Here is a 25,775-nt window from a genome sequence, read left to right as displayed (position 1 = left end):
GAGGGTGAAAACAGACAATGATTTTCTTGAAGAACTGCTTGGCGCCAAACCTCCTTTGTCTTTCTCTCTAACTGCTTTCCGTTAATAGTCACCGTACTAAGTTTACAAGAGTATTAAGGCTTAGGAGTACAATCTAAGGAATTTAATCTGATTCGAATTCGAGAGAAAAATATCCGACTTTCAATCTATCATACAGTTTGAGTTCGATTCAGAGATATCGGATTGGACCTCATAAAAAAACCGATACTTTGACTCTAATTCTACTCTGACTCCGACTCAACCCGACAACCGACTCATAATTGTAATTTAAGCCATTTTTTGATTTGAACAAATTTTGTTTTATAATTGAATATTAAAAATGCGATTAGGTGAATTTTAATCAAGATTGTTACAAGCGTGAATTTAACATAAATCGAAAATAACTTTTAGAATCAGATCGTAAAAATCGTACTATCGTAGTGATTCAAGAATTTTGCAAACATAAGTTGTAATTGCTTATAAATATTGTTTATAAGCCGTTTTTATAGTAAAAGCACATCATCATTCTACCCAGTGTATCCAACTTATAGAAGAACTATGGACAGGATCTGAAAACGGAAGGACGGCGACAACTCATACCCATAAAAGAGAGCACAGCAAAAGGAGTCCCCCGGCTCGAACACTTAAAAAATTCATTTAATATTTTAAAAATTGTTGTTAGTCAAAATATACATATAAGCTTATTTGTTTTCTTTTTTCCCTTATTTTTATGAATTGACAAACATAAAAAATATATTTCTAATCACAAAATCAATAATCTAGTTAAAAAAAAGCAGTTCTAAGGTAGCCAAAATTTCCAGTAAAAAGCTATGAGTCGCAACTCGCATGCATGAGTTCATAAAATAGTCATATTATGATCAAGAGTTTCAATTTAATCATTAGAAAACAAAAAGTAGAAATTAAGGTCCATGAATATAGTTGATTGGGTGGGCTAAGGCCAAATTTAGCTTTTTTTTTTGTGGAGTATTTTTAGAATTGTGTAGAATCGGTAAAATCATACGATTCTAGTTGTGATTCTAGGATTCTATACGGTTCTAACAATTTTAATTGCGATTCTAGAATTTAAAGGGCATATTTTCTTTGTTAAGTTTTATTTGAAAGATTATTCTATTAGTTTTTTATGTTTTTAAGTCATTATTATAATATCGATGAGAAAAAAGCCTGATAACAATCCGAACTACGTTGGAGGTCTAAGAGTCCAAGTCAAGAAAAATTGGAGTATGCATAATCCCACTCCGAGTGGAGGTGGAATAAAAAATACAATCTGAATTTTATTTGGAGCAAAGTCGGAGGGTAGATAATCCGAGTCGAGTCTAATTCATTGTCATCCTAATTAGTTAGTTTATTTGGGGGTTGGAATTATGATGTAATTATATTTAGCACTAAGTCTTTTTTTTTGTTCTTGAAAGGAATATAGCATTAAGTCTTAGTAAGTCATGAGATAGGTTTTTATGTCCGCATTTTTTGGGATAAGGTCTTTATAATGGATTATAGTTGATTTTTTCCTTTTTTTTATTTTACCCTGTAATTCAAAAAGAAAGTCATAATAACTTATAGAAAGGTCTTGATCATAAATGAATTTAGTAAACAAATTTGTATTTGAAGAACTTAAATTTAAACCAATTAATTTTTTTGACCTAAATTTAAGTTCGGATTTGAGAGGGAGTAGTTTAATAGGGTCTTAGACCATGACTATTAATATATTGTGTGCAAGCCTATATTTTAATAGCCTTAGGGTTTGAATATTATTGCTCTCCGAGTGAGTCTTGACGGAGACTTTTACAATTGTGGTTTTAGTGAAGTGGGACAAAAGACGAGTCTTGTATAGTTGTATGCACTCTTGTAACAAATAAAATTCAATGCAAAACTGTTAAAGTGGGCTAAGTTCCTAAAATAAATTTCTTTCATAAATCATTGTGATTATAGTCTCTCTTAGAGACGTATTAAATGTTGAAGATTGAATTGCAGCCCATTTGGAATATGAACAAAGATGAAGAAAGAAGAAAAACAGTATTATTGAAATTGAAGAAATTGAAAGTCCACTCTTACAGAAGAATGAAATGATATATATATGTATATCAATGAAAACTAATGAATAGAAAAAATAACTTTACAAAAAACTAGGAACATGTATTTATATTTTTGTTATGAAAGCTAATAGGGGTATATGTATTAACACCCCCCCAAAACTAGGGATGGATGACATGCCTAGTTTGTTCATTAACTGATAATGCTGATGAGAGGGCAAGATCTTTGTTAAAACATCAGCCAATTGATTCTGAGTTGGTAAGTATGTCAGTTGAAGAAGGCCTTCTAGCACTTTGTCTCTAGTGAAGTGACAATCGATGTCAATGTGCTTAGTACGTTCATGGAACACAGGGTTCTTGGCAATATGTATAGCACTTATATTGTCACAATGCAGTAGAACAGGCTTCAAAGAGGTGAGTTGAAGTTCTTCTAATAGCCTTACTAACCAAGTAACTTCACTTGCAGCAGAGGCCATGGCTCTGTATTCAGCTTCACTTGATGACCTTGAAACTGTCCCTTGCTTCTTGGATTTCCAGCTTATGGGGGAGGAGCCTAATAATAATATGTATCCTGTGATTGATCTTCTGCTATTTGGACATGAAGCCCAGTCTGAGTCAGAATAGGCTTGAAGTTTTAATTGAGCAGAACCTCTGATGATGATACCTTGGCTTGCTGTGGTATGTACATAATTCAAGGTGTGTTGTAAAGCAGAAGCATGTGGAACGCGAGGATTTTGCATGAATTGACTAAGGTATTGAACTGTGAAAGCTAGATCAGGTCTGGTGTTGGTTAAAAAATTCAACTTACCAACCATGGTTCTATAATAGCTGGGATCATCATAAAGTTCTCCCTGATCAGTGGTCAGTTTCAGATTATGTGGTAGAGGAGTAACAACAGGTTTGAATGTTTGATGTTTGGATTCTTTAAGGAGGTCTTTGGTGAACTTTGCTTGGGAAAGAAAAAGCCCTGCATCAATATAAGAAACTTCCGAGCCAAGAAAATAATGCAAGATGCCTAAGTCTTTAATACTAAATGTATCATGAAGATGTTGCTTGAGTTGAGAAATACAGTGAACATCATTTCCAGTTAAAATGATATCATCAACATAAACAGCCACTATTGTAATAGTATTGCCATCCTTCTTTATGAAGAGGCTATAGTCATTTTTTGATTGAACAAAATTCTGAGATTTTAAAGAAAGCATTAATTTGTGAAACCATTGCCTTGAGGCTTGTTTAAGACCATATAAAGACTTTTTAAGTAAACAAACCTGATTTAGTGGATTTGGAAGACCATCTGGAACCTTCATATATATTTCCTCATGTAGATCACCATGGAGGAAAGCATTATTAACATCAAGTTGGAATATTTGCCATTTATGATATACAGCAAGGGTTAGAAGGCTTCGTACAGTAGCCATTTTAACAACAGGGGAAAATGTTTCATCGTAATCAATACCATACTTTTGATTATAACCTTTGGCTACCAACCTGACTTTGTATCTTTCAATGGAGCCATCAGCATGAAGCTTTATTTTGTAGACCCATTTATTCCCAATAGGTTTCTTATTTTTAGGAAGGTCAACTAATAGCCAAGTCTTTTTTGCAGACAAGGCTTGTAATTCTTGCTGCATAGCAAGAACCCATTTAGGGTCTTGAGAGGCTACCTTATATGAGGTAGGTTCAGTAATAGAAGGAATGTGAGCCATAAGACATTTTTGTGAGTTTGTGAAAGCATTACATGACATCACAGAACACCAACTGTTAGCAGCATAGGAAACATTGTTACAAATGTAATCTGAGAGATAAGTAGGGATTTTAGTCTGTCTGTGAGAGTGTCTGATCTGATGTTGAGGTGTAATATGATCATGTTGAATAGTACTGTTTGAAAGGTCAATAGTATGATATGGTGATGTGTCAGGAGTTGGTTGTGAATTATTGTGCTCAGTAGCTGTGTGATGGTCTGGAAAAATTGGTGTTTGAAAAAGGTCATCCACAAGAATATCAGTAGGTGTTGATATTGGGAGGAAAAAGGGATAATGTGGTTTATTATGTGTGTTGGCTGAGTACTGGTGATATGGATAATGTTTTTCATAGAAAGATACATCTCTTGATATGATTATTGTGTGTGTGGTGAGGTCATAGAGTTTGTAAGCCTTTTGATTGTTAGGATAGCCAAGAAATATACAAGGATTTGCCCGTGTATCAAATTTTGTTTTATGAGGAGATGTATTTGAAGCATAGCAAAGACAACCAAAACATTTTAAGTGATCCAAATTAGGAGGGATACCAAGCAGTTTTTGGTAGGGGGAGATGTTATTTAAGCTTTGTAATGGCATTCTGTTAATTAGGTAAGCAGCAGTTAAAACACATTCACCCCAAAATTTGATTGGAACATTAGACTGAAAATATAGGGCTCTAGCAGTTTCTAACAAATGTTTGTGTTTTCTTTCCACAACACCATTTTGTTGTGGAGTATGAGGGCAAGATTTATAGTTAATAATGCCTTTATGATGATAAAATTCTTTGATTTTGCCTTCACATAACTCAGGAGCATTATCAGTCCTAACACTGTGAATAGTGCTGTGAAATTGATTAGAAACATAAGAATGGAAATACTCAAAGATAATAGGAACGGAACGTTTCCAATCATTAAATCCAGTGCCATTGAAGGGGATCGGAACCAATAATAGCTGAGAATCACTCGGATGAAGATAATAAGGTGAAACAGGATCTTGAATAGGGTCAAGAATTTTGTTGCTGGAATTGTTTGGGGTTGCAGACATGATAAACAATGAAAGAAGGCTCAAGAAGAAAAAAAAAATGGGATGAAGATAAAAGGGAGAAGCAGAGAAACGGAGAAGACGAAGAAGGAGGAAAAAAAAAAAAAAAAAAATCAGTGAAGAATGGTTACCAACGGGATTGAAGATGAATTGAAGGTGTCTGATACCATGTTGAAGATTGAATTGCAGCCCATTTGGAATATGAACAAAGATGAAGAAAGAAGAAAAACAGTATTATTGAAATTGAAGAAATTGAAAGTCCACTCTTACAGAAGAATGAAATGATATATATATGTATATCAATGAAAACTAATGAATAGAAAAAATAACTTTACAAAAAACTAGGAACATGTATTTATATTTTTGTTATGAAAGCTAATAGGGGTATATGTATTAACATTAAATATATAGGCTAAATAGTCCAATTAATATAAATTAATGAAAAAATAAAAATATTATTTTAAAGTCATCTCTTTGAGAAACGGTCTCTCACAAGAGTAACTGAATTTCCTTTGCATATGATAACATGCCAACTCAATATGTAAGAATATTAAAATGAATATGTGAAAAAATATAGTGTAAATTTAAGTTTGAGTGAGTTTAGGACTAATGTAAGGTGAAAGAGCCTTGTATGAATCTGAATAATTAAAATATAGATAAAAGTCGATAAATGTGATAGAAATTGTAAATTATAGTTTAAATTTGAATTTATTTACAAAGCGGTTGTTGATTGTTGACGATAATAGTATAAAAAAAATAAATTTTAAAAGATTGAGTGAAAAAATTTGCTTGTTCTCATACCATTTGTTAATCCATAAACAAAATTACAATTTCATATAGAAGTTTTAACATGATGGTAATTAATTTTAATTATTGTTACTCTTTGATTTTGGTTTGTTCTACACTTTAACAATTTAAATTTTTAGTTAGAAAAATTACCTAAAACAATCTAATCTTTTATTAATTTTTCTATAATAATTACAATTTTTGGTTAACTATGAATAATTATAATTTTAGAGTCACTTATCCAAGAACATTGTTGCCTAAATGATGACCGATTTTTACAGGTTAATTGTTAAAAAAATAAAATTAAAAAAATCATTCAATATTCATAATTAATCAAAAGTTTAGATTATTGTATGAAAATTAAAAGATTAGATTATTGTGTATGAATTATGATGCAGTTTGGGGCATAAAAAGTGATATTCCCTCCGTTCTTTTAATTTCTTCCACTTTGAGTTTTTCACACATATTAAAAAAAAGAATCTTTGGTTGTAGTGGGTATTATTTTAATTAAATAGTAGTGTGAAGTAATGATTGTATTAAAAGTACGAGAGAGAAAATTATTATATATAAAAGATTAGGAATACATTAAAAGAAAAAGAGGATTTTAACAGGTAAAAGTGAAATAAAAGCTTTCTAAAAATAGAAGGTATTTTAAAATGAAAAAACTTATAAAACTATTAATTATGGACATAGTAAAGTGGAAGAACATAACAAAACGGACGGTTGACTTCATAAGAATAGAAAACCCAACAAAATGAGGAGGCTACTTTCTCTCAAATTCCTCTCAGAAAAAACACCCAAATCCTCCATTCTTCCACATTCAACTCCTACCAATTCTCATTTCCTCAAACCATTCCATTCTCTCGCTAAACCTACTTCTCATGTTTCTCCTTACCTTCAATGGCGGTCATCAACATCAACCAGTTCAGGCTTCCTCTCAAACCATCTACTCTCCAAACGCTTTGTTTCTCGTGCCCAATTCAAGGCTCCATTAATAGCTATTCGGGTTTTGGAATCGGATTTCTCACAAACCGTTTCTCTAAGATCAAAGGTCCACCTTGGTCATCGTTAACTCAGCAACGTGGTTGGTAATGTATTCTCTAGTTTTTGTTATTCCTCTTGATATTTATTGTGATTTTATGTTCTTTTTCAGTTTGTTGTTTGAGCATTTTCTCTATTTTACCAAAAAAAAATGCTTGTTTTGATTGGCGGCCAGGCTTTCCCGACCCGTGTAGCTTGTTCCTGATTTCAATTCAGTACAATTTCACATGAAGTAATTATCACTCAAACAATGATAAAAGATGAATCATCCACATCAATTAAAACTATTCATGGCTTGTATGCCTAATCCTAATGTATACTGATTGGAATTCGGAAAGTCCTTTTCATCCATATAATAGAAGTAGAGGTTCTCAAATAAGTCATTAGGTTAGGTGTTTCGGGTTCGATTTAAAATTGGGTAGATAGCTGTCCAATTTTACCATAAATGGTTGTCCTAATTTCCTCTTTTCCATTCCTAGTCAATTTATACTCCAAAGTCCAAACTAATTTTATCGCGGCTAGCAGAACAACTTAAGTAAACTAATTTGTCGAGGAACTAACAGGAGGATAGAAGAAGTTTCTATGTATTCTCCAAAGAACATTTAGCAGGGTTCCAAGAGTTCCATTTGATTCGTCCTCATTTGTGTTCGACTCTGAATCTCAGGACGGCCTCCTAGTAATTTCTCTGAAGTAGTTTCTCACAGAAATATAACTTAGCATATAAGTATGCACAATTAAGCTTAGTTAATGTAACTGAGCTTTATGTGAGCAAGTGTCCCATGCCTAGGTCGGGTTTGAAAGAGTCCGATGTACATAATGTTTTGCGAGTACACGATAGGCTGAGGGAAGGGTAGGGCTATGGGGAGGACAATGAGCGCTTTACGTGCATGTTCAAGAATACTCTGAGAGGGTATGTTTTTTATGTTATGACCTAATTAGATTAGGTTTTAAATGAAGTAGAATGTCATTGAGCCTACGTGCTTGAACGAGCGCTTTACGTGCGTGCTTTATTCCTAAAGATAGAAACCATCCAGAAGTCAAACTTGAATAGTAGTATTAGGTTGCTTGTCCAAACAACAAGGTGGTTCATTCCAGTGTACCCTGTTTGTTCGAGCATGACCTTACTCGTTCAAATGCACTTTTCTCCAAACCTCCTACCCCATGGTATGCTTCCTTGTACTTTGAACGTTTGAGCTCGACTAACCTCTTTGCTTCATCAACTTCATTTAAATGCTTGTTGAACTCCTCTTGTTGAACCATCTTGCCTCTACAATTCTACATAAATCCAACTACGTACCATGAGATTAAAGGCACAATCACAACCGACAATGTTGCAATAAAAATGCACAAATAAACAAGTGATCTACCTGTTTATTTTTATACCATAAACTATCAAGTATTAGATTCAGAAATATTCATTGGTTCTAATTACTACTCAAAAGATTACCAAACAAAAACATTATACAAATCTGAAGCATAAACCTTTGTTACCAACTACATCATCTATGAATAACAAGTAATCACTTGCACAAAAACTTAGTCTTAAACTAGTTTCAGAGAATGTTTTATAAATTTGAATTTCGTCGAGTGCATAAAATGAGTCATTGACGAACTGGTGCAGTTTCCTCACGTTGCTTTATCCAAAAAAAGTGTGCAGTAACGATCCACTCAGGATCTACTAGATACTTGCGCTGTTTGATTGCCCATTTAGATACCTCCGATGCAGCATCAGTAGTCACAACATGTGTAACAAATTCCCTCACTTTGACTTCATCCAAATCCACTTCATCATAGCAACGTGCTCCCATCTGTGTTGCCAATCTCCACAATTTACTTTTCTGTTCATTAGACACCGCTATTACTATGTTGCAATCCACAAGGACTGTCTTTCGGATTTGTTCAATTACCTGCATGGTTGTCAGTTCAGCTAAAATTGTTCCTGATCACTGGTTCACAGTACTTACTGAAGGAAAACAAGCGTATGATGAGACACAAAACCACGCTTCTTATTACCAGTCTCACGTCTCTGGAAGATAAGTCATATTTTTCACCTTGTGTCTATCAGGATAAACAAAAGCAAATAAGTATAGCAGCTAGCCAAACAACTTAACAAGGTAAACTAATTGGTCAAGGAACTAACAGGAGGAGCAAAGAAGTTTTTATGTATTTTCTGAAGAACCTCTAGCAGGGCTGCCAGAATTCCATTTGATTCATCCTCATCGGTGTTCGACTCACTATAACACGAAGGCCCAGTAGTAGTTGATCTGAAGTAGTGGTATTCCTGCACCTCTATCAAATTGTCCAAGTTATCCACCCAGACCTGGATCAGTCCAAACACACAATATCACCCAGCTTTAGACAACATTGTATGCGGAGTCCTTTAAGAAAAAAACTCAAATCAACATCTAGCTTAGCACTAACAAAGCAATCAACTTACATCTTTTTGGTCATCAAGTATCACGATAGTAGTGTTGAGTGCTAGTACAATGTCTAGTCCCTTCTGACCGATAACTTTGTTATGTTCGGTGGAAATTACTTTTGAAGTGAAGTAGAGTTCTGCAGGATCCAGATGGCTTACCATCTTTTGCGCGTATATTAGTCCTCGCATAGTGTAAATGTACATGTCAAACAACTTTTTTGCTTCTTTCAGAAATGTTTGGGCAAAAGGTCTCAACTTGGTTACTTTCGTGTACATGAAACTGTAGAAGATATTTCCCTTGAGCGATTCTGTTCATCAAATTATCTTGTTAGGATTTTGCTAAAAAATTTTCAAAAGAAAAATAAAAGACAATAAACTTTACATAACAAATTCTATAATACCATGATAATTAGAAAGACCACATCCCATATTCAACTCTTTTAAAGTGAGAGAACTCGTGCTAATTGTTTCAAGCAATGTGTTGTTCAGGTTCAGAATCAAGAACAATTTCCCTTGGCTTAGCGCTCTACTTGTGTGAACATTGCATAACCTTTCAATTTCACTTGTTGTAACCTCTACCCTCTGCAAGTAATTATGCTTTATTTCAATTTTGAACACACACTTAGTGATATAATCAAGCAAGTTTAGCAACAATGTTGAACACACACGTCATTGTTTCAATGTCAACTCGCTTCTGCCTTAGCAGGGTTTGAGTGGGTCAGATATATATTACCTTACACTTGCAATATAAAAAAAAAGGTTCATTCATATTGATAATTGACTCTTGGTTGCAAACATGTGCGCAGGTTCACATCAAGTTGTACATTGCTACTAGTAAAGAATAAATCAGCATAATAATTATAGTAAGTACCAAAGGCATGAATCTATACTGTAGGTTTTTATCGTCTCCATCTTTCAATATGGTATTTCCACATTGTAAGCACATATCATCGAGAAGGTCAGAATGTGTGCATGGATCCGGTGAAATTTGTTCTTTTTCATTCCATTCAGCAGCTCCGTCCATGTCAGTGCCTTCAATATTTTCATTCCATATCATCTCCTTAGGTTTAGAATACCATCTTCTGCTTCTCTTTTCTCTGTACCTGAAAAGCTTTGCTTCTCTGACTTCTTTCCAACGCTTCACGTCACCTCCATTTCTGGCGCTCACTAATCCCTGCCAAAAATGTGCTTGAAATATACAAACAAATGTGCTTTGAATCTCATATACCCCTCTTTTCAAGTGAAATTATATTAGGGCCTCAGTCATTAGCTCAAATTGATGATTGAAGTCTTAAGATTTGTTATATATATAATTTAATAGGTTTAAAAGGGATAACAAATGAGTTCTTAATGATTAAAAATGATTAAATGCTACTAATAAAGACAGAGTTTGTGTTGAAAATACTTTACATGTAACAAAGATCACATATGCTAAAATAATGGGTTGTAAACTTGTATATAATGCTTGATGGTTAAATCTCCTAGTACCATATGGTTTTGGAAAAGAGTAAACCTCATTAAGTGTGTATGCAAATTTATGCTTATTACCCTTGAGTTTGTGGGCCCGAACCTATGGGTACCTCGTGGGTGCATCCACATGAGTGGACCTGCGGGTGATTACGTGATGAATTGTTATGGCTTAATAGTTTGTAGTTTAATGACTCAAAAATGATAATAGAAACATATGACCCTGAAAGAGGTCCGAGGTGAAATATTAATTATTAACTCGAATTACTAAATATACTATTATAGATCCTAACTATTAAATGTTAAACTAACGTCTTTCTAATTTTTTTGTTAGACGCAAGACCCACTTGCCCGTTATATTTAGATTGTTGCAATATTTAGAGTATATTAATATTAATTAAAAGTCATTAAAAAGAGTACGAAACAAAGATGAGAAAAGATCAAATACAGTAGAGCATTTAATATGGTTTTTCCACATAATAAATACGTATTATTGTTAAGATCAATCAGAATGTGGACACACGTACATCTGGTAAATATAGTTCTGCTTCGTTCTTTTCGGCAGCCCCATCCATGGTAGTGCCTCCAATTTTATGGTTCTGCGATAAAGTGATGACAAGATGACAAAATGTCCATTAAAACATACAAATGAGACATTTAAGTGTTAAGAAATAAATAAATTAAAAGCTTAAAAAGATGATCCGATGGTTGAGATCTCCAAGATATGTTATACATAACACACCCTTTCACATGAAAGCCTACGGGCTAAAATTATAGTTGCTGCACATGCTCTCCTCATAAATAGCTCTAAATATTTCACTTTAAATGAGGGGCGATTGAGATTTGAACTCGTGACCTCATGTTACGTTGATTTTAATATTACAAAATCAACTCAAACAAAAATTTAAACTAATGATAAAAAGGCATTAGGATATATTATATACTCTAACACTAATAAGTTACATTTCAACAGGATTAGCATGTACTCGAAGCAAATGCTTATTTGGAGGATTTGGGATATATTATGGACGGAATTTAGGACATCGAATGTATGCAACCTTACCTTTTAAATTGTAACATTATAAAAGATAGTTTCTGATTAACATTACCCTAAAATTCATAAATAGAATTCGAAACAAAGATGAGAGAAGAATATTAGCAAGGTTTTGGCAAGCCACATATACATAACTTTATCCTTGCAATGCAAAAACAGCTAGTCTCTTGAGAGACCATCTCTTTAAGAGATGTCTCTTAAGTTCAGCCTATTAAAATTTAATGTCTATTTACATAATACTTAATGCCTACTCACAATATTTAAGTGCCTACTTACATCATCTCTAATGCCTACTTATAATATTTCAAACAAATATATAATGGACCGGTCCAATTAAAGATCTCACAAAAATTTGTGATACAAAAAAGGATTGTTCCATATCGATGATTGACTCTTTGTTGCAAACATGATCCGCATCTTCAATCAATACGTGAAAATTGCTACTAATGATTGGAACTTTTCCCAGAGTTGATAGTATAAAGATTTGAGAGGGTCGAAACGAAATATTAATTATGAAGTCTTAATTTTTAGGATGGGTCTAGGGCCGGTCCTAAATGAAAATTATTTCAACTGTTGCAATAAATTGATTATGATAAAAATATGTTTTAAAGTCTTAAAAAGAAAAGGAAACAAAGTTGAGAAAAGAACAAATACAATAGAGAATAAATCAGCTGCTCCATTCAGCAGTTCGTCGTCCCATTCAGCTGCTCCATCCATGTCAATGCCTTCAATATTTTCCTTTCTGCAATAAAGTAATGACAGGATCACAAAATGGTCAATAGAACATAAAATGTGATATGCAAGTGTCAGAACCAACTTAACTAAAAATTTAAACTGATGGTTGACATTTTAAAATATGTTATAAACTCTAACACTAAGGTACATTTCAATTTTGTTACAGTCTTTTTCAACACTTTCCTTCACTACACTTTTCATTTCAAAATCTCAACGCCATTAAGTGGCTTTCACCTAATACAGACTTTGAGAGATTAGATGTATTTAGATGTATGCAATCTTATAAGTAATAACACTAACAAAGAGAGTTTTTTGAGTCTTCTACTTTTGTTCCTATTTCTAAGTCTAGGGGTGTTCAATGGGTTGGATAAGGATGGGGCCGTGTATAAGTGAATATGAGTCGGGTCAAATAAGGAGCCTTGAAATTTTATAAGGGCTTTATTTGGGCCTGGCTTTTCAAGTGAATTGTGAACAGCCATATTTCTTCCATTGTAACAAAAATAATTATAGGTTTTTCTTGGTTTGGATTTATTCTTGTTTAGAATTGAAAAATCAAAATTGAACCACATGGGTTATCCCATGAATAAACTAAAAACTCATTTGGGAATGACAGAAAATTGCAGGGATTCAAATACAATGCCAAGGAAACACATAGAACTACATGGATTATCCTCTGATTTATCATAATAAACTCAAAAAATCATCAGAGAATTGCAGGAATTCAAACATAGTGATAAGGAAAGCAGAAAATAAAATCCAAGAATTCAAAAACAGATTTGGTATAATCCAAGAAATCTATGGGAAATGGTATTGTTTTAGAATAAAGAAACAGACATGAATTTTCTTGAAGAACTGGTTGGCGCCAAATTTCCTTTGTTTTAGAATAAAGAAATCAATGGGAAACGTCTCTAAGCTGCTTTTTGTTAATAGTCACCGTTCCAAGTTTACAAGAGTTTATTAGTTTTTTTGGGGGTTGTGAATTGTGACGTAATTATTTATAGCAAATAAGTCATGAGATAGGTATTCATGTCAGTTTGAGTAAGTAACGTATTGTTTGGACAAGTTGTTGAGATTGAATTATGTCTGATTTTTTTTTAGTCTATATCTTTTGATTAATTATTCTAAATTTTCAATTCAAATTTCTAATCCTTTGGCTATCTATTTCAAAACATCTTTAAATTCCTAAAACTTTTTCAATTTTATAATTTCTTTCAAATATTAAACTTTAAAATATTATTTTGTTTAAAATCTCTTTGTAAGCACTAAAATATTATTTTATTATTTTAGAGTACGAAAAGTAAAATTTTATTATTATATTCGCGGTTTTGTAAAATGTTGCGTTTTAATTTTCTTCCTTAAACTAACATTTGTAACACCCCTGAATTTCCTCACGTCCTTTACGGTTTTGGTTTCGTTAAGGGGTCGAACGAAACCAAAACCGTAAAGGACGGGAGGAAATTCGGGTGTTACAACATTACTACTTATTATTTTAACCTTATAATTTTGATTTATTTTAAGCAAAATTTTCTATGTAAACTACATATTTTCATGATCAAATTTACCTGTTATTTTAAAGTATATTCACTTGTACATACTAGAACAAAAATTTGATGAACCAAAATTCTTTCAATAGTAACCCATGATGTTCATCACTTACACAAGCTATAACCATTTCCTTACACAAGTTAACCTTCTTCTACACTCCAAACTCTTACACATTCACTTATACAGTTCAACTCTTACACAGTCATTTACACATTCTAAATCACTTACACAAGTTAACATTTTATACTCCTAACACTCTTTCATACAATCTAATGAACTACAAAGTTTCTCAAACCCTTTATAAATACCTCTTAACCATGAGATCACTTACACCACAATCATCAAATCTTTCTAACATTCTTTCTTATCACTTCATTAAAATCTTACTACATTAATACCTTTATTATTACTTGAAGAAATTCAAGAACATGAAGCTTAGAACACTTTTTATTTAGCTTAAATCATTATCATTATGGAGTATTATTAGGTTATTACTTTCGGTACTTAATGTATTATTATTTTTGGAGTTTAGATTTAATTTTGGGAGCTTAGAAGATCATCATTATTTTGGAAGTTTAGATTAATTATCTTTGGAGCATTATTATCTATTTTGGAGGGTCTTCTTTCTTATTATTTTCCTAATTAGTACTTAGTACTAATCCTTGGTGTTAGTATGGTATAATTTCTTACCCTACTCTTTTTGTGGAATTTTACATTGTATTTACTTTATAATATGCAAAGTATGAAATATGCGGATATGTTTTATTAGGAAGTTAGTTTAATGAAATTATGATCAAGATTATATTAAGTATGTGTATACTAAAAAGTATTTTTCAGTATGTAATTTAATAATCTTTGAATAAGTTTAGGACGTTGGGTGCAAAATTATATTCTAGTGATATTAAGTATGATTCCTGTTATAAACTAGTGCTAATATGTTTATGAGTTATGTGTTACATTAGGAATGTTATTATATTTAAGAATTTTTATGTTAGAACTTTATTAATATGTTTATGTTAGCCTTCAAATTAGTTTTTTATTATTGTATTAAGTTATTTTATGAACTTATTTTTTATTAAGTATGGTTATATGAAGAATATTTTTATTATACTTTATTTTGAGATTTAAGTTTATCCTTAAGGTTATAGTAAATTTCTAAGTTATTGCGTAAAGTTTTTATTTTTGTAAGTGGTTATGTTAATTATTTAAATCTAGGATTTAGTACACTAAATTAAATTAAGTCATTCTTTTTATGTGAAAAGGGCTCAAAACACTCATAGGCCATTCGACCATTATCATATAATAAAAAAAAGAGAGTTTGATTTACTATTTTAAATTATTACAACTATTTTTGTGATAATAATAAAATCACAATTTAAAGATATTCTTGAGAAATTTTTATAAGTTATTAAATATTGAAGTGATTTCTTTGAATATATGAGATTTTATACTAAAAGTAACTTTTAATCACTATTTAGTACAAAATATTTTATTTGCTAACTATTTGACCAAAAATTATGTAAAATGATGTAAAAGTATTTTTAGTATACTTGCCGCTCAAACTATGTGTGAGATATTGATTTTGTGAGATTACAAGTTTTTACTTCTTTTATAATTAGAAATGTTGACTTTTGTGAAAATTATAAGTTTAACTTGTTTTTAAACTAGAAATATTGATTTTTGTGAAATTATAAGTTTAATTTGTTTTATAATTAGAATGTTGATTTTAACAAACCTAATAAGTTTACTTGTTTTTCTAAACTTGAAATATTGATTTTTGGTGAACTTGTAGAATTTTGGAAATTTATCCAAATAATGCAATTTTAATTTGAATTTTAATTAGAATATTTGATTTTTTGGAAGCGAATAAAGTTTTATTTATTGTAAAGTTGAAAATGTTATTTTATGAACTTTTTTAAAGAAAAATAGATTTTTGTAGCTATTTGTGGAAAATATTAATTTGGAGACTATTAATAGAATATTAAGTTATTAGTGTGAATTTAGCAAACTATATATTAAAAATAAAGTTATAAATAAAATTTAATGCGTAAAAATTTAATAATGAATATATAAAGACATAAAGGTTAATTTTACGTTATGATTAAGAATTTTATTAAATAAAGGCAAAATTATAAGAAATTACCTAATTTATACCCTTTTTTTAAAAAACTACATTATGTAAAATTTTTTGCAAAAAACTTTCTAATATAATACAAATGTTTGCAAATGACTACCTGTTAACGAATTTCGTTTGTTGACTGTTAGTTTTACCCGTTGACTATCACGTGACAATCACTTTTCTTAATACCTGTGCCCATGCAAATGTAGCCGATTAAAACGGGACGGAGGAAGTACTTCTTTACCTTGATCATCTTGATCTTTATGATGAACTATTAACATGGTATGATGAGATTAAGGCAAAGGATCCTGATTTTCAATTATTATTCTTACTTCCTTCGTTTAGGTTTAACAAGCAAATTGAAGCGGACCCACTACCATTTTAGCCAAGGCCATGCCCTATTGCCCATGAATCCATGATGCATAAAAAGTGACAGGAGTATAACATTAGAAAACCCAACAAAATGAGGAAGCTACTTTCTCTGAAATTCCTCTCTGAAAAAGTTCCCAAATCCTCCATTCTTCAATATTCAACTCCTACCAATCTTCATTCCCTCAAACCATTCCATTCTCACGCCAAACTCACTTCTCAACCTTCTTCTCTGCTTTCTCCGTACCTTCAATGGCGATCGTCAACCATTTCAGGCTTCCTCTCAAACCCTCTACTCTCCAAACACTTTGTTTCTCGTGCCCAATTCAAGGGTCCATTCAAAAGCTATTCGGGTTTCGGAATCGGGTTTCTTACAAACCATTTCTCTAAGATTAAAGGTTCTCCTTGGTCATCGTTAACTCAGCGACGTGGCTGGTAATGTATTCTCTACTCTTTGTTATTCCTCTTGATATTTATTGTGCTTTTATGTTGTTTTTGAGCTGGAATATCATGTGGGTTCTTTTTTCAGTTTGTTAATTTTGATGGATTAGTATTTAATTTCTCATTGATCACTAAGATTTTTAGGGTTTTAGATTATGTCTTTTTTAGGGTTTTGGCTTGCTGGCATTTTGCAAAGAATGGCTGTTTTAATTAGGGTTTTGAGTTTATCATCTTTAGCTCGTCACCATCCAACCATGAGATGTTCCATATAATTTAAATACTAAATGTATATGGGTCAACCTAATAGAGATAGTCTATCATGAGACCATCTCATTTACGAATGGAAAAATTACCAGAATAATTTAACTTTTTGTTTATTTTCCTACAATAATATCAACTTTTGATTAACATGAATAATAACAATTTAAGGATGTTTCAACATGTTAAAACCCAAACTATAGGATATTATATATGACAAAATAATTGATAAATTTAGTTAATAAACTAAATTTGGTATTATTCTAGGAAAGAAACCCTAAGTTGGTATTATTCATGGTCATTCAAAAAGTTGGTATTATTACACGGAAATTAACGAAAGATTGTTTTATTCACGTTTTTTTTTCCTTGTAAGAATTTGTGTATCATCTTTTGCTACATTGAAATTTGAAGTTATGAATGGTTGTAGAGCCATTGCTGATTTAGGTGCTTCATCCCGTTAATTTGCTTGATTTCACCATTGCTTCATCTCTATAATGGAACTAAAAAACAAAAACCATGTTGTTTGTTGAGCATTTGCCTGAGTGGTGTATGATCTGTAAACATCTATTTTCTCCATTTTGCCAAAATGTATACAAGTACTAATTTAGATAATGCACCTTTAACATCAATTTAAACTACACAAAGTAGTCGAATATATCAATTCAACTGTGGACAAATGGCCGATATATTTGGGAAAAATATGATAGTCCAATAACGAATATAATGTCGATAATTATACAAAATCAAAGGTCACATTTATAATACACTAAGACACGTGTTTGGATTGGCGGCCAGGCTTTCCTGACCCGTGTAGTCCATAGACTCGCAAAGCATAAGTAAGGGGGGCCATGTTACAATGAGCAGCATGTTTAGATTGGGGGGTCGGGCCTCCCCCGGCTTACCATGGAGCTTCGCTACTGTTCTGCAGTGTTTATTGGTTGCAGATAAGACCACAAAAGTTTTGTGTTTCCTTGCATGAATTTTTACGAATACTTTGCTGTGTGTAGGCGTTCATGGTCCCAAGGATATTCAGCTGATGGTGTAGTTTATGGTTTAATCCTTGCCAATTCGGCTGTTTTTTTAATGTGGCGGGCTTTACCTCGTGACTTTATGTATCAAAACTTTACGGTGAGTCTTTGTTGATTTCATGTATGCAAGAATGAGAACAGGTGTGCTGACTTCCATGGCTATTAAAGTTTTTTTTTCAGTTGTTTCTGCTTCCTGCTAGCGGTTGCAGTTTTTTTGAATTCCTTTTTCTTCTTTTGCTATGTTGATAATGCATTCACAAGGGAATAATATTTTCCGTGTCCCTATCAGTTCTTACTGTTGAACCCCTGGGCCCCTATGCAGATTTCACTGGACAACTTTAAGAGTGGACGTATACACACGCTGCTAACTTCTGCATTCAGCCATATTGACCTCGAACATATTGCATCCAACATGATTGGTCTATTTTTCTTCGGAAGTAGTGTAAGTTTGATTGTAATGTAATCTTGTTAGCATTATTGCATCTTATGCAAGTAGTGAAATTCGATTTCACTCAAGTTTGTTGCATACCCTCTCCGCTCTTTTATAGGGTAGAATTTATGAGAATCTCAGCATGTTAATTACATATCATCTTCGTCCTTTTGCTGTCAATAATCGGTAATTTAAAAAAAAATTCATTTCATGCCATTCATGGCTAAATAATACTCCGTCAATTAGCCAATATTTTCTATTTTTGTATGCCCTTCTTACTTTGCAACATTTGGGTAATGTCCCTGCCACTTTAGTTCTTCTCCACACTTCTCATATTCTGACTTTTAATCCTATACGCACAAGCTGATGTCCCCTCCATTTTCTTAATAACTGTGCAATAGTGTGTTGTTGCAAATTGTTGGGATGGAGGGAATAGATGGTATGACAGTATGGTTGTTTCTTAACTGATTATTGTTCGGAAGCAATTTACATAGAAATTAGAACTTTCAAGGAGATGCAGGCGTATTGTGTTGTTTCAATGGCATCAAATAGATAATTGTGGAAAGTGGGACGTCTTTGGATGTGCAAATTTTAATAGAACACGGGCAAATTTCTACCTACATAAATTCAACATTTTTTTTTCGATAAGCACTAATCTATCTACATGTGAAGTAACTTTCTATGTGAACTGTTGAATCAAAAAGCACTAGTCTTTAATCTCGAACATCATGCAAAAAATGTCATACTTGTTGTGTCATAAAGGTTTCCAGTCAACCAAACTCATACTACCAGCATCGTAAAGGTGTTTAAAATAATGCTTGGGTTACCTACTAATAGTCAACGAAATTCCCATCACTTCCTATTGTGGTGGTAGCCTAGCCAGTAGTCAGTGATAGGTACCCCATGACTTAGCATTTTTGCAGCATTCTTGGAATTTTATATGGTTACCTAAATATTTTCTTGGCCCTTGATACTTGAGTCTTGACAACATAGATCAAATTCATCTGTTTTTTCAGTCTTATGAGTTATGCATTTGTAGCAGTTTAAAACATGTTCTCTTAGTATGATCATCTTCTTTGCAGATTGGAAGTGTGTTTGGACCATTGTATTTATTGAAACTATATGTTGCTGGCGCTGTTGTTGGATCCATATTCTATTTGGTGCACCATGCCTATCTAGCAAATACATACAAGGTATATTTGTGAAGGCTTAATTACATTTATAGTGAGATAAGATGCATCGTCAACTACTATTTTCAAACTATGCATTGAACATGAATGAAGAAGTTTAAGACGATTATGTCTTCTCTTTGCCTGAGTTTAAATTTTCAAATATATCGATAGCATCTATATAAGTGGTGGTCTGTTGGGGACTTAGAGGATGGGCGCCGCTGGGGCGGTTCTTAGGGGGTTTTGGGAGCACAACCGCACAGGGCCTCTAAATCTAAGGGGCCTCATATAAAAAAAAAATCATATTTATAAGGTAGAGTAGTTGGTTTGAGTTTTACTTAACATATTAATGGTCATAGAATCATATCTTATTAATTACATTTTTTTCTCTCCTTTCTTTTATCTATTTCCAAAGCAATCCTTTTAATCCCCAAATTTAAAAATTTATAAAAAATAAACCGGGCCTCGAATTACTTTTCTCCGCCCCTGATGGGCGGAGAGTTGGCAACCTAGCATTATCCGTATCCTCATGCTGAATGCCCCTCATCTTTATGATTTCATGCTTAAGTCTGATAGCTTGCTAGTTGAGATTCTTTTGTCTTTTTAATATGCACGGCTTCTCCTTAACATGTTGCTCTCTACAGAGTCAAGGAATCTTCGGCCGGAATCCATCAAAAGCTCCTGGACTGGTAAGTTTTGAGTGAGACACTTTATAATGCTCCTTGTAGTCTCGAGTTATTTGATATTTTGAATATTTTTCCTTTGGACTTGATTCTGTTCGTGGAAGATCGAGTAAGACTATGCAATGTTTAACTTGGTGTAAAAAATTGTTAATTCTCTTGTTTGTTATGTGTTTCAAGGGTGCGAGTGGGGCAGTAAACGCCATATTGCTTCTTGATATATTCCTCTTCCCAAGAAAGACGCTCATGTTCGACTTTTTCATTCCGGTCCCTGCCATATTATTGGTAAGACCTTTCAGCAACGAACTCGATGTTGAATGTTTAAACATACACCTGCTGTTTCTTATCAATTTCATATGTAATATCAGGGGATCTTTCTTGTCGGGAAGGATGTCATGAGGATTTTAGAGGTAATATGAGACTTTAGAACGTAACGAATTGAATTTTCTTAGTACACGTAAACTCCTTATGCAAGATATGCTGCGAATGACTGTTGTGTTGTCTACAGGGAGATCAACAAATATCTGGATCAGCTCATCTGGGTGGTGCGTTAGTTGCTGCACTCGCATGGTTACGTTTAAGGAGAAGAATCCACTTCTAGTCGATTATGGTTTTGATTTTCATCGTTATCTTATGATAACTAGATCTCATCATCATTATTGTACCTAGTGTATCCCGTCCAAGTAACAAATTGGTATCAAATTTGCTGTAGGCTGACTCGAATTTGCATTTTTTATGCATCAAAGAAAAAAAACCGAAAATAATTAGGATCTAACCTCTATTTGTAAGGTTCATAACTGCAACATTAAGGAACAATCTAATGTGAAGGGTTATTATCCCTAACAAAGATTTAATAGTACCCAACAAATTATTACTCACGATATAATTTTTATTTCTCAATAATGTAGCAGATAATTAAGGAAAATAATTAGTATTATTTGACAATTCTATTCAACAATGAAGAATTTAAAGCATCTTCATTGGAAAATCCTCCAAAGAAAAATAAGCACTGCTTGAATTAACCGCAAGATCTTAAATAAATTGATTCAATTTAGGATTTAAATGAATCTTTATATGAAAGTAGTTATAAAAAGGTAAAGGACATGTCAGTGTCTCGTACAAGGCAGGGGTTTTCTTTTTCTTGAAAGATGCGGATAAATCATATTCGTTGCCTCAAAGAGGGAGTAAAAAAAGATACACGCAGTTAAGAAACTCTCCAACTAATACCTACGCTCAGTAGGAGTTGAAGCTCAAACCTTCTACTCCACATGTCATCATCATCATCCTACCCAGTATATCCCGCTCTTAGAAAATCTAAGGCCAGGGTTTGGGGAGGGAAAGACGGCGGCAACTCATACCCATAAAGGAGAGCGCGGCCAAAGGAGTTATCCGGCTCGAAGAAGATAAAGAGACGTGGTTACACGTGCAAGATAACTTAAAGGCCTATAAAATAAAGGTAGAACTACTACAAAAGAAAACAAAGAACTAATAGAAAGGAAACGATAAGAACAAGAGGCTAAGGACACTAAAAGTAAACTAAGAGGATATCAGTAACCTAAGACATGGATATGACGTCTCCAACTGCTCCTATCGCTAGTCAGGTCCGCAGAGAGGTTTAACTCATGCAAGTCAACTCTTATTTCCTCATCCCAAGTTCTCCTGGGTCTTCCTCGACTCCTCTTATCCTCTATTATAATGCTTTCTACCCTCTTCACATGGGCGTCGAAAGTCTTTCTCTACACATGACTAAACCACCTCAATTTATTTTCGCGCATTTTTCCAGATATAGAGGCTACCCCTAGTTTGTCCCTTACCTCTTGGTTCCTAATTCGATTCATCTTATGTTCGAAAAATCTTCTTTACAGGCCAACATTCGGTCCCATAAAGCAGAGCAGGTCTGATTGCCGCCCGGTAGAATTTTCCTTTTAACTTGCTTGGGAATTTCCTATCACATAACACTGCGGTGGCTACTCACCACTTGAACCAACCCGCATGTATACGATGATTTACATCCCCGTCAATCTCCACATCCCTTTGAATGATCGATCCCAAATACTTGTACTTGGTTGTACTCTTAACAACTGTTTCATCTATGGACACCTCTGATTCATCTACCGGTGATGTCCTACTAATGTCACAGCGCAAATACTTAATATTCGTACGGCTAATGCGCAAACCTTTACCTTCTAAAGCTTCCCTCCACTCATTCAATTTGTTACTAACCTCCTCTCTAGTTTCTGCTACCAGCACTATGTCATCCGCGAATATCATACACCACGGTATCTGTAATAACCGTTTTTTTAAAATAATAATAATAAATAAATAAATTTCAGAAAATTTTTTTTTTTTTTTTTAAAAAAAGAAAACATAACTCCCCATTAACAATAACTTCCCACTCCTCCCTCTAAACCTTATAATTAACCTCACTTACCTCTTATAAATTAAACCAATTACCCTTAATTTCATTCACATTATTACTCACACTTCCTTTTTCTCCTACAAACTCTTCCTCCATTTCCCATTTGCTTAAAATTCAGTCAAGAAAACGCAAGATTTCGATATTAAAGACAGCGAATTCGTAGACAGAGATTATTAGGAGCGTACGTTGTCTAGGATCGCGTGACAAGGTAATTCTCAATGTCCATCTAATTAGGACTATCCCATTAGTATTATGTGCTAAGTGATAATTAATGTGTTTAAATGGGTGCATGATTTGATATGACATTATTTTATATGATGTTATGCTTAATATATTCTCAAATTATATTTACTATTATTTTTGTCAAACTTGAATTTATAATTTTTATTTCGATAAAATTTATATTATTATTTTGATAACGAAATTAGATACGATTTAAATTGGAAGAGAAATTTTTATGATATTAATTCCTATTGCCACAAATTGATGTTAGAATGGTGATTTGGAAAATGAGATTTCAGTTGGATATTCCTGAGATATATATTTATTGGGAAAAATTTATGATCATAAAATAAAATGTATAATGTATGTTTGATTATAAGTTTGTGTGCTCGCAACTAATTATTAAAATATATTAAATCACGTAAAGTGTAACACGAGGGAAATGAAGCTCTTATATTTGCTGTGATCCAAGTATAAGGGTGATGAACAGGTTGCCCTGTTTGGTTAGTATAGCTGCCGACAGGTATTATTATTTCTAATACTTGATACGATGTTTGGTCTTCCTTCTATTTGTTGTGATCCAAGTAGAAGGGGTGTGCACACTAGGCTTCCCTGAGACTACTCTGCTGGCCTTGAATTATTTGGGGTGACGACCTCTTGTTGAAGTAGGTATAGGGGTAAAGCCTCGGCCTACTGGCGTTCTCGTTCCCTCAAATTTAAAATTGATTATGTGTTTGTCATTATTAATTATCAAATTAATAAATTGGTTTATGTGATATTATATACATTATTTTCTCAAATTGTTTTCTATTAAACTCAGCTATATGTTATTTTCTAAAATTATTTTCAATTTGATTATATTGTATTTTCTTAAATCATTTTCAAACTTAATCGTCTTACGAGATGGAGTTTGAATTACTCAATTTTTCTGATTTTGGGAGTTTTTCCCTTGTTTTTCTTGCATTCTTATGTTACAGGTTATTGATTGCATGGGAATCGCGGAGTGAGGATCACTTAGAAATATAGATTTTACTAGAGTCGTATTTCAGTTTAAATTTTACCTTAGGTTGTTTAAATTTTATATGGACACAAATTACGTTTCAGTCTTTTCTTATGTTGTAAGACCTTTTGTTGGATTTAAAATTATTAAGTTATTTCTTAGTTGTTAAGCCTTACATTTATTTTATTAGAAATAGATGTGGCGGTAACACTCCCATGAGTAGGTTTTGGCTCATATTTTTCATTAAAGATGTTTTCAAAAGTCCGACCTATTCTGAGGGTGTTACAGTATCGTCTCCCAAATAGATTTAGAAATATCTTCCATTATGACAGTAAAAATGAAAGGGCTTAGAGCCGATCCCTGATGTAGTCCCACTTTAACCGAAAAAAGGCTCTGTTATCCCCACTGGTGTTTGAATGCTAGTCGAAACTCTATCATATATATCCCATATGGTCTTAATGTACACTGAAGAAATACCTCTAGCCTTGAGGCTATTCCAGATGACATGTCGTGGTATGCTATTTATTGAGCCATAAGCACTTTTGGTTGTATGGTGTTTGTAACTATGGTTGTATAGTGTGTTTGACAAGTTGTATAGTTATATGAGGGTAAATTTGTGTATGTAACTATGGTTGTATAGTGTGTTTGATAAGTTGTTTTTTATTTGACTTTTTTATCAACAATATTTAGTAGTATTAACTTTTAAGTTTTTTGAATAATTGTTTAAAAAAAAAAAAGTCATTTGAATAATTAATTATTATTTATGGAGATGTTTGATATAAGTAAATCAATTGTTTGTTTGATAAGTAGGGCCAATAAGTCATAAGTCAAGGAAAAAAGCCAACTAAAATATCTTTAATCATCATTATAAATACTACACCATTAAAAGAGCTAAAAAACCATAAATGGTTACTTCTTGAAGTATTATACTCCTATGTATTAATTTTATACGGATATAATTAATTAAATGATACTTTATTTTTTAAATAAATTTAAAGTTAGATTAGGTTAAGTAATTATAAGATTTTATCACATTAGTTTTTGTAAAAAAAATAAGAATCTGAAGATATTAAGGAAAATCTGTATACTTTTCTTAAACAAAAATTTATCTTTTTTTATGATTATATGAATAATAATCAAAGTTTATATTAATTTTAAATTATGCAATTAATTGATGATAAATTCAAGAAAAATTAATGAATGATATTTTATAGTTACGTGTCATAATTTAATAAAAATATATTATTCTACAACATATAGTGTCAATTATAATGCATTCGATATTATCTACATATTTTGATATTCATTGCTAAATTATAATATTTTTTGGTATTGATATGTACATTTTATTTAGCTATTAATAGGTGACTAAAAATAAAAACTAAAAATAAATAGGTGAGAAATCTATGTGTATAGTAATACTTTTATTTGTCGATTTTTGCAAAAAAAAGATGGGAAAAAAATAGAGAATTAAGAGATAACATAAAAAATAAAAAAAAATTCATAATAAATCAAATTAGATAAAAATATTGACAAATATTGTCTTCTTAAAGCCCTACCAGATGAAATTCTTTTAGAAGATGATAATTGATTACATGACAAATTTATCTATCTAATTAAAAATTTGATATTTTATTAGTTTAAAAATAAAGCTAAGATAAATATATTACATAATTTTTGTTATCTTAATTTTATTTATCTAACTTAATATGTTATACTTTAATTGAATTTAAAATTTATATCA

At 32.3% G+C, this 25,775-nt stretch overlaps 1 protein-coding gene across 1 annotated transcript; it reads left to right on the top strand.

Annotated features, from left to right (window-relative positions):
* Positions 1-6,377: 6,377 nt before the first annotated feature.
* LOC130798400 (RHOMBOID-like protein 12, mitochondrial) lies at positions 6,378-21,165 on the top strand. The gene is made up of 9 exons (XM_057661362.1): positions 6,378-6,723; positions 16,361-16,819; positions 18,091-18,211; positions 18,434-18,553; positions 19,624-19,734; positions 20,355-20,399; positions 20,571-20,675; positions 20,759-20,800; positions 20,899-21,165. The coding sequence occupies exons 2-9, from the start codon at positions 16,479-16,481 to the stop codon at positions 20,989-20,991; spliced, it is 978 nt and encodes a 325-aa protein (XP_057517345.1). The 5' UTR covers positions 6,378-6,723; positions 16,361-16,478; the 3' UTR covers positions 20,992-21,165.
* Positions 21,166-25,775: the final 4,610 nt, after the last annotated feature.

The sequence above is a fragment of the Amaranthus tricolor genome, chromosome 13, assembly GCF_026212465.1.
Source record: "Amaranthus tricolor cultivar Red isolate AtriRed21 chromosome 13, ASM2621246v1, whole genome shotgun sequence".
NCBI lineage: Eukaryota > Viridiplantae > Streptophyta > Magnoliopsida > Caryophyllales > Amaranthaceae > Amaranthus > Amaranthus tricolor.
This window is presented reverse-complemented; position numbering and strand designations above follow the sequence as displayed.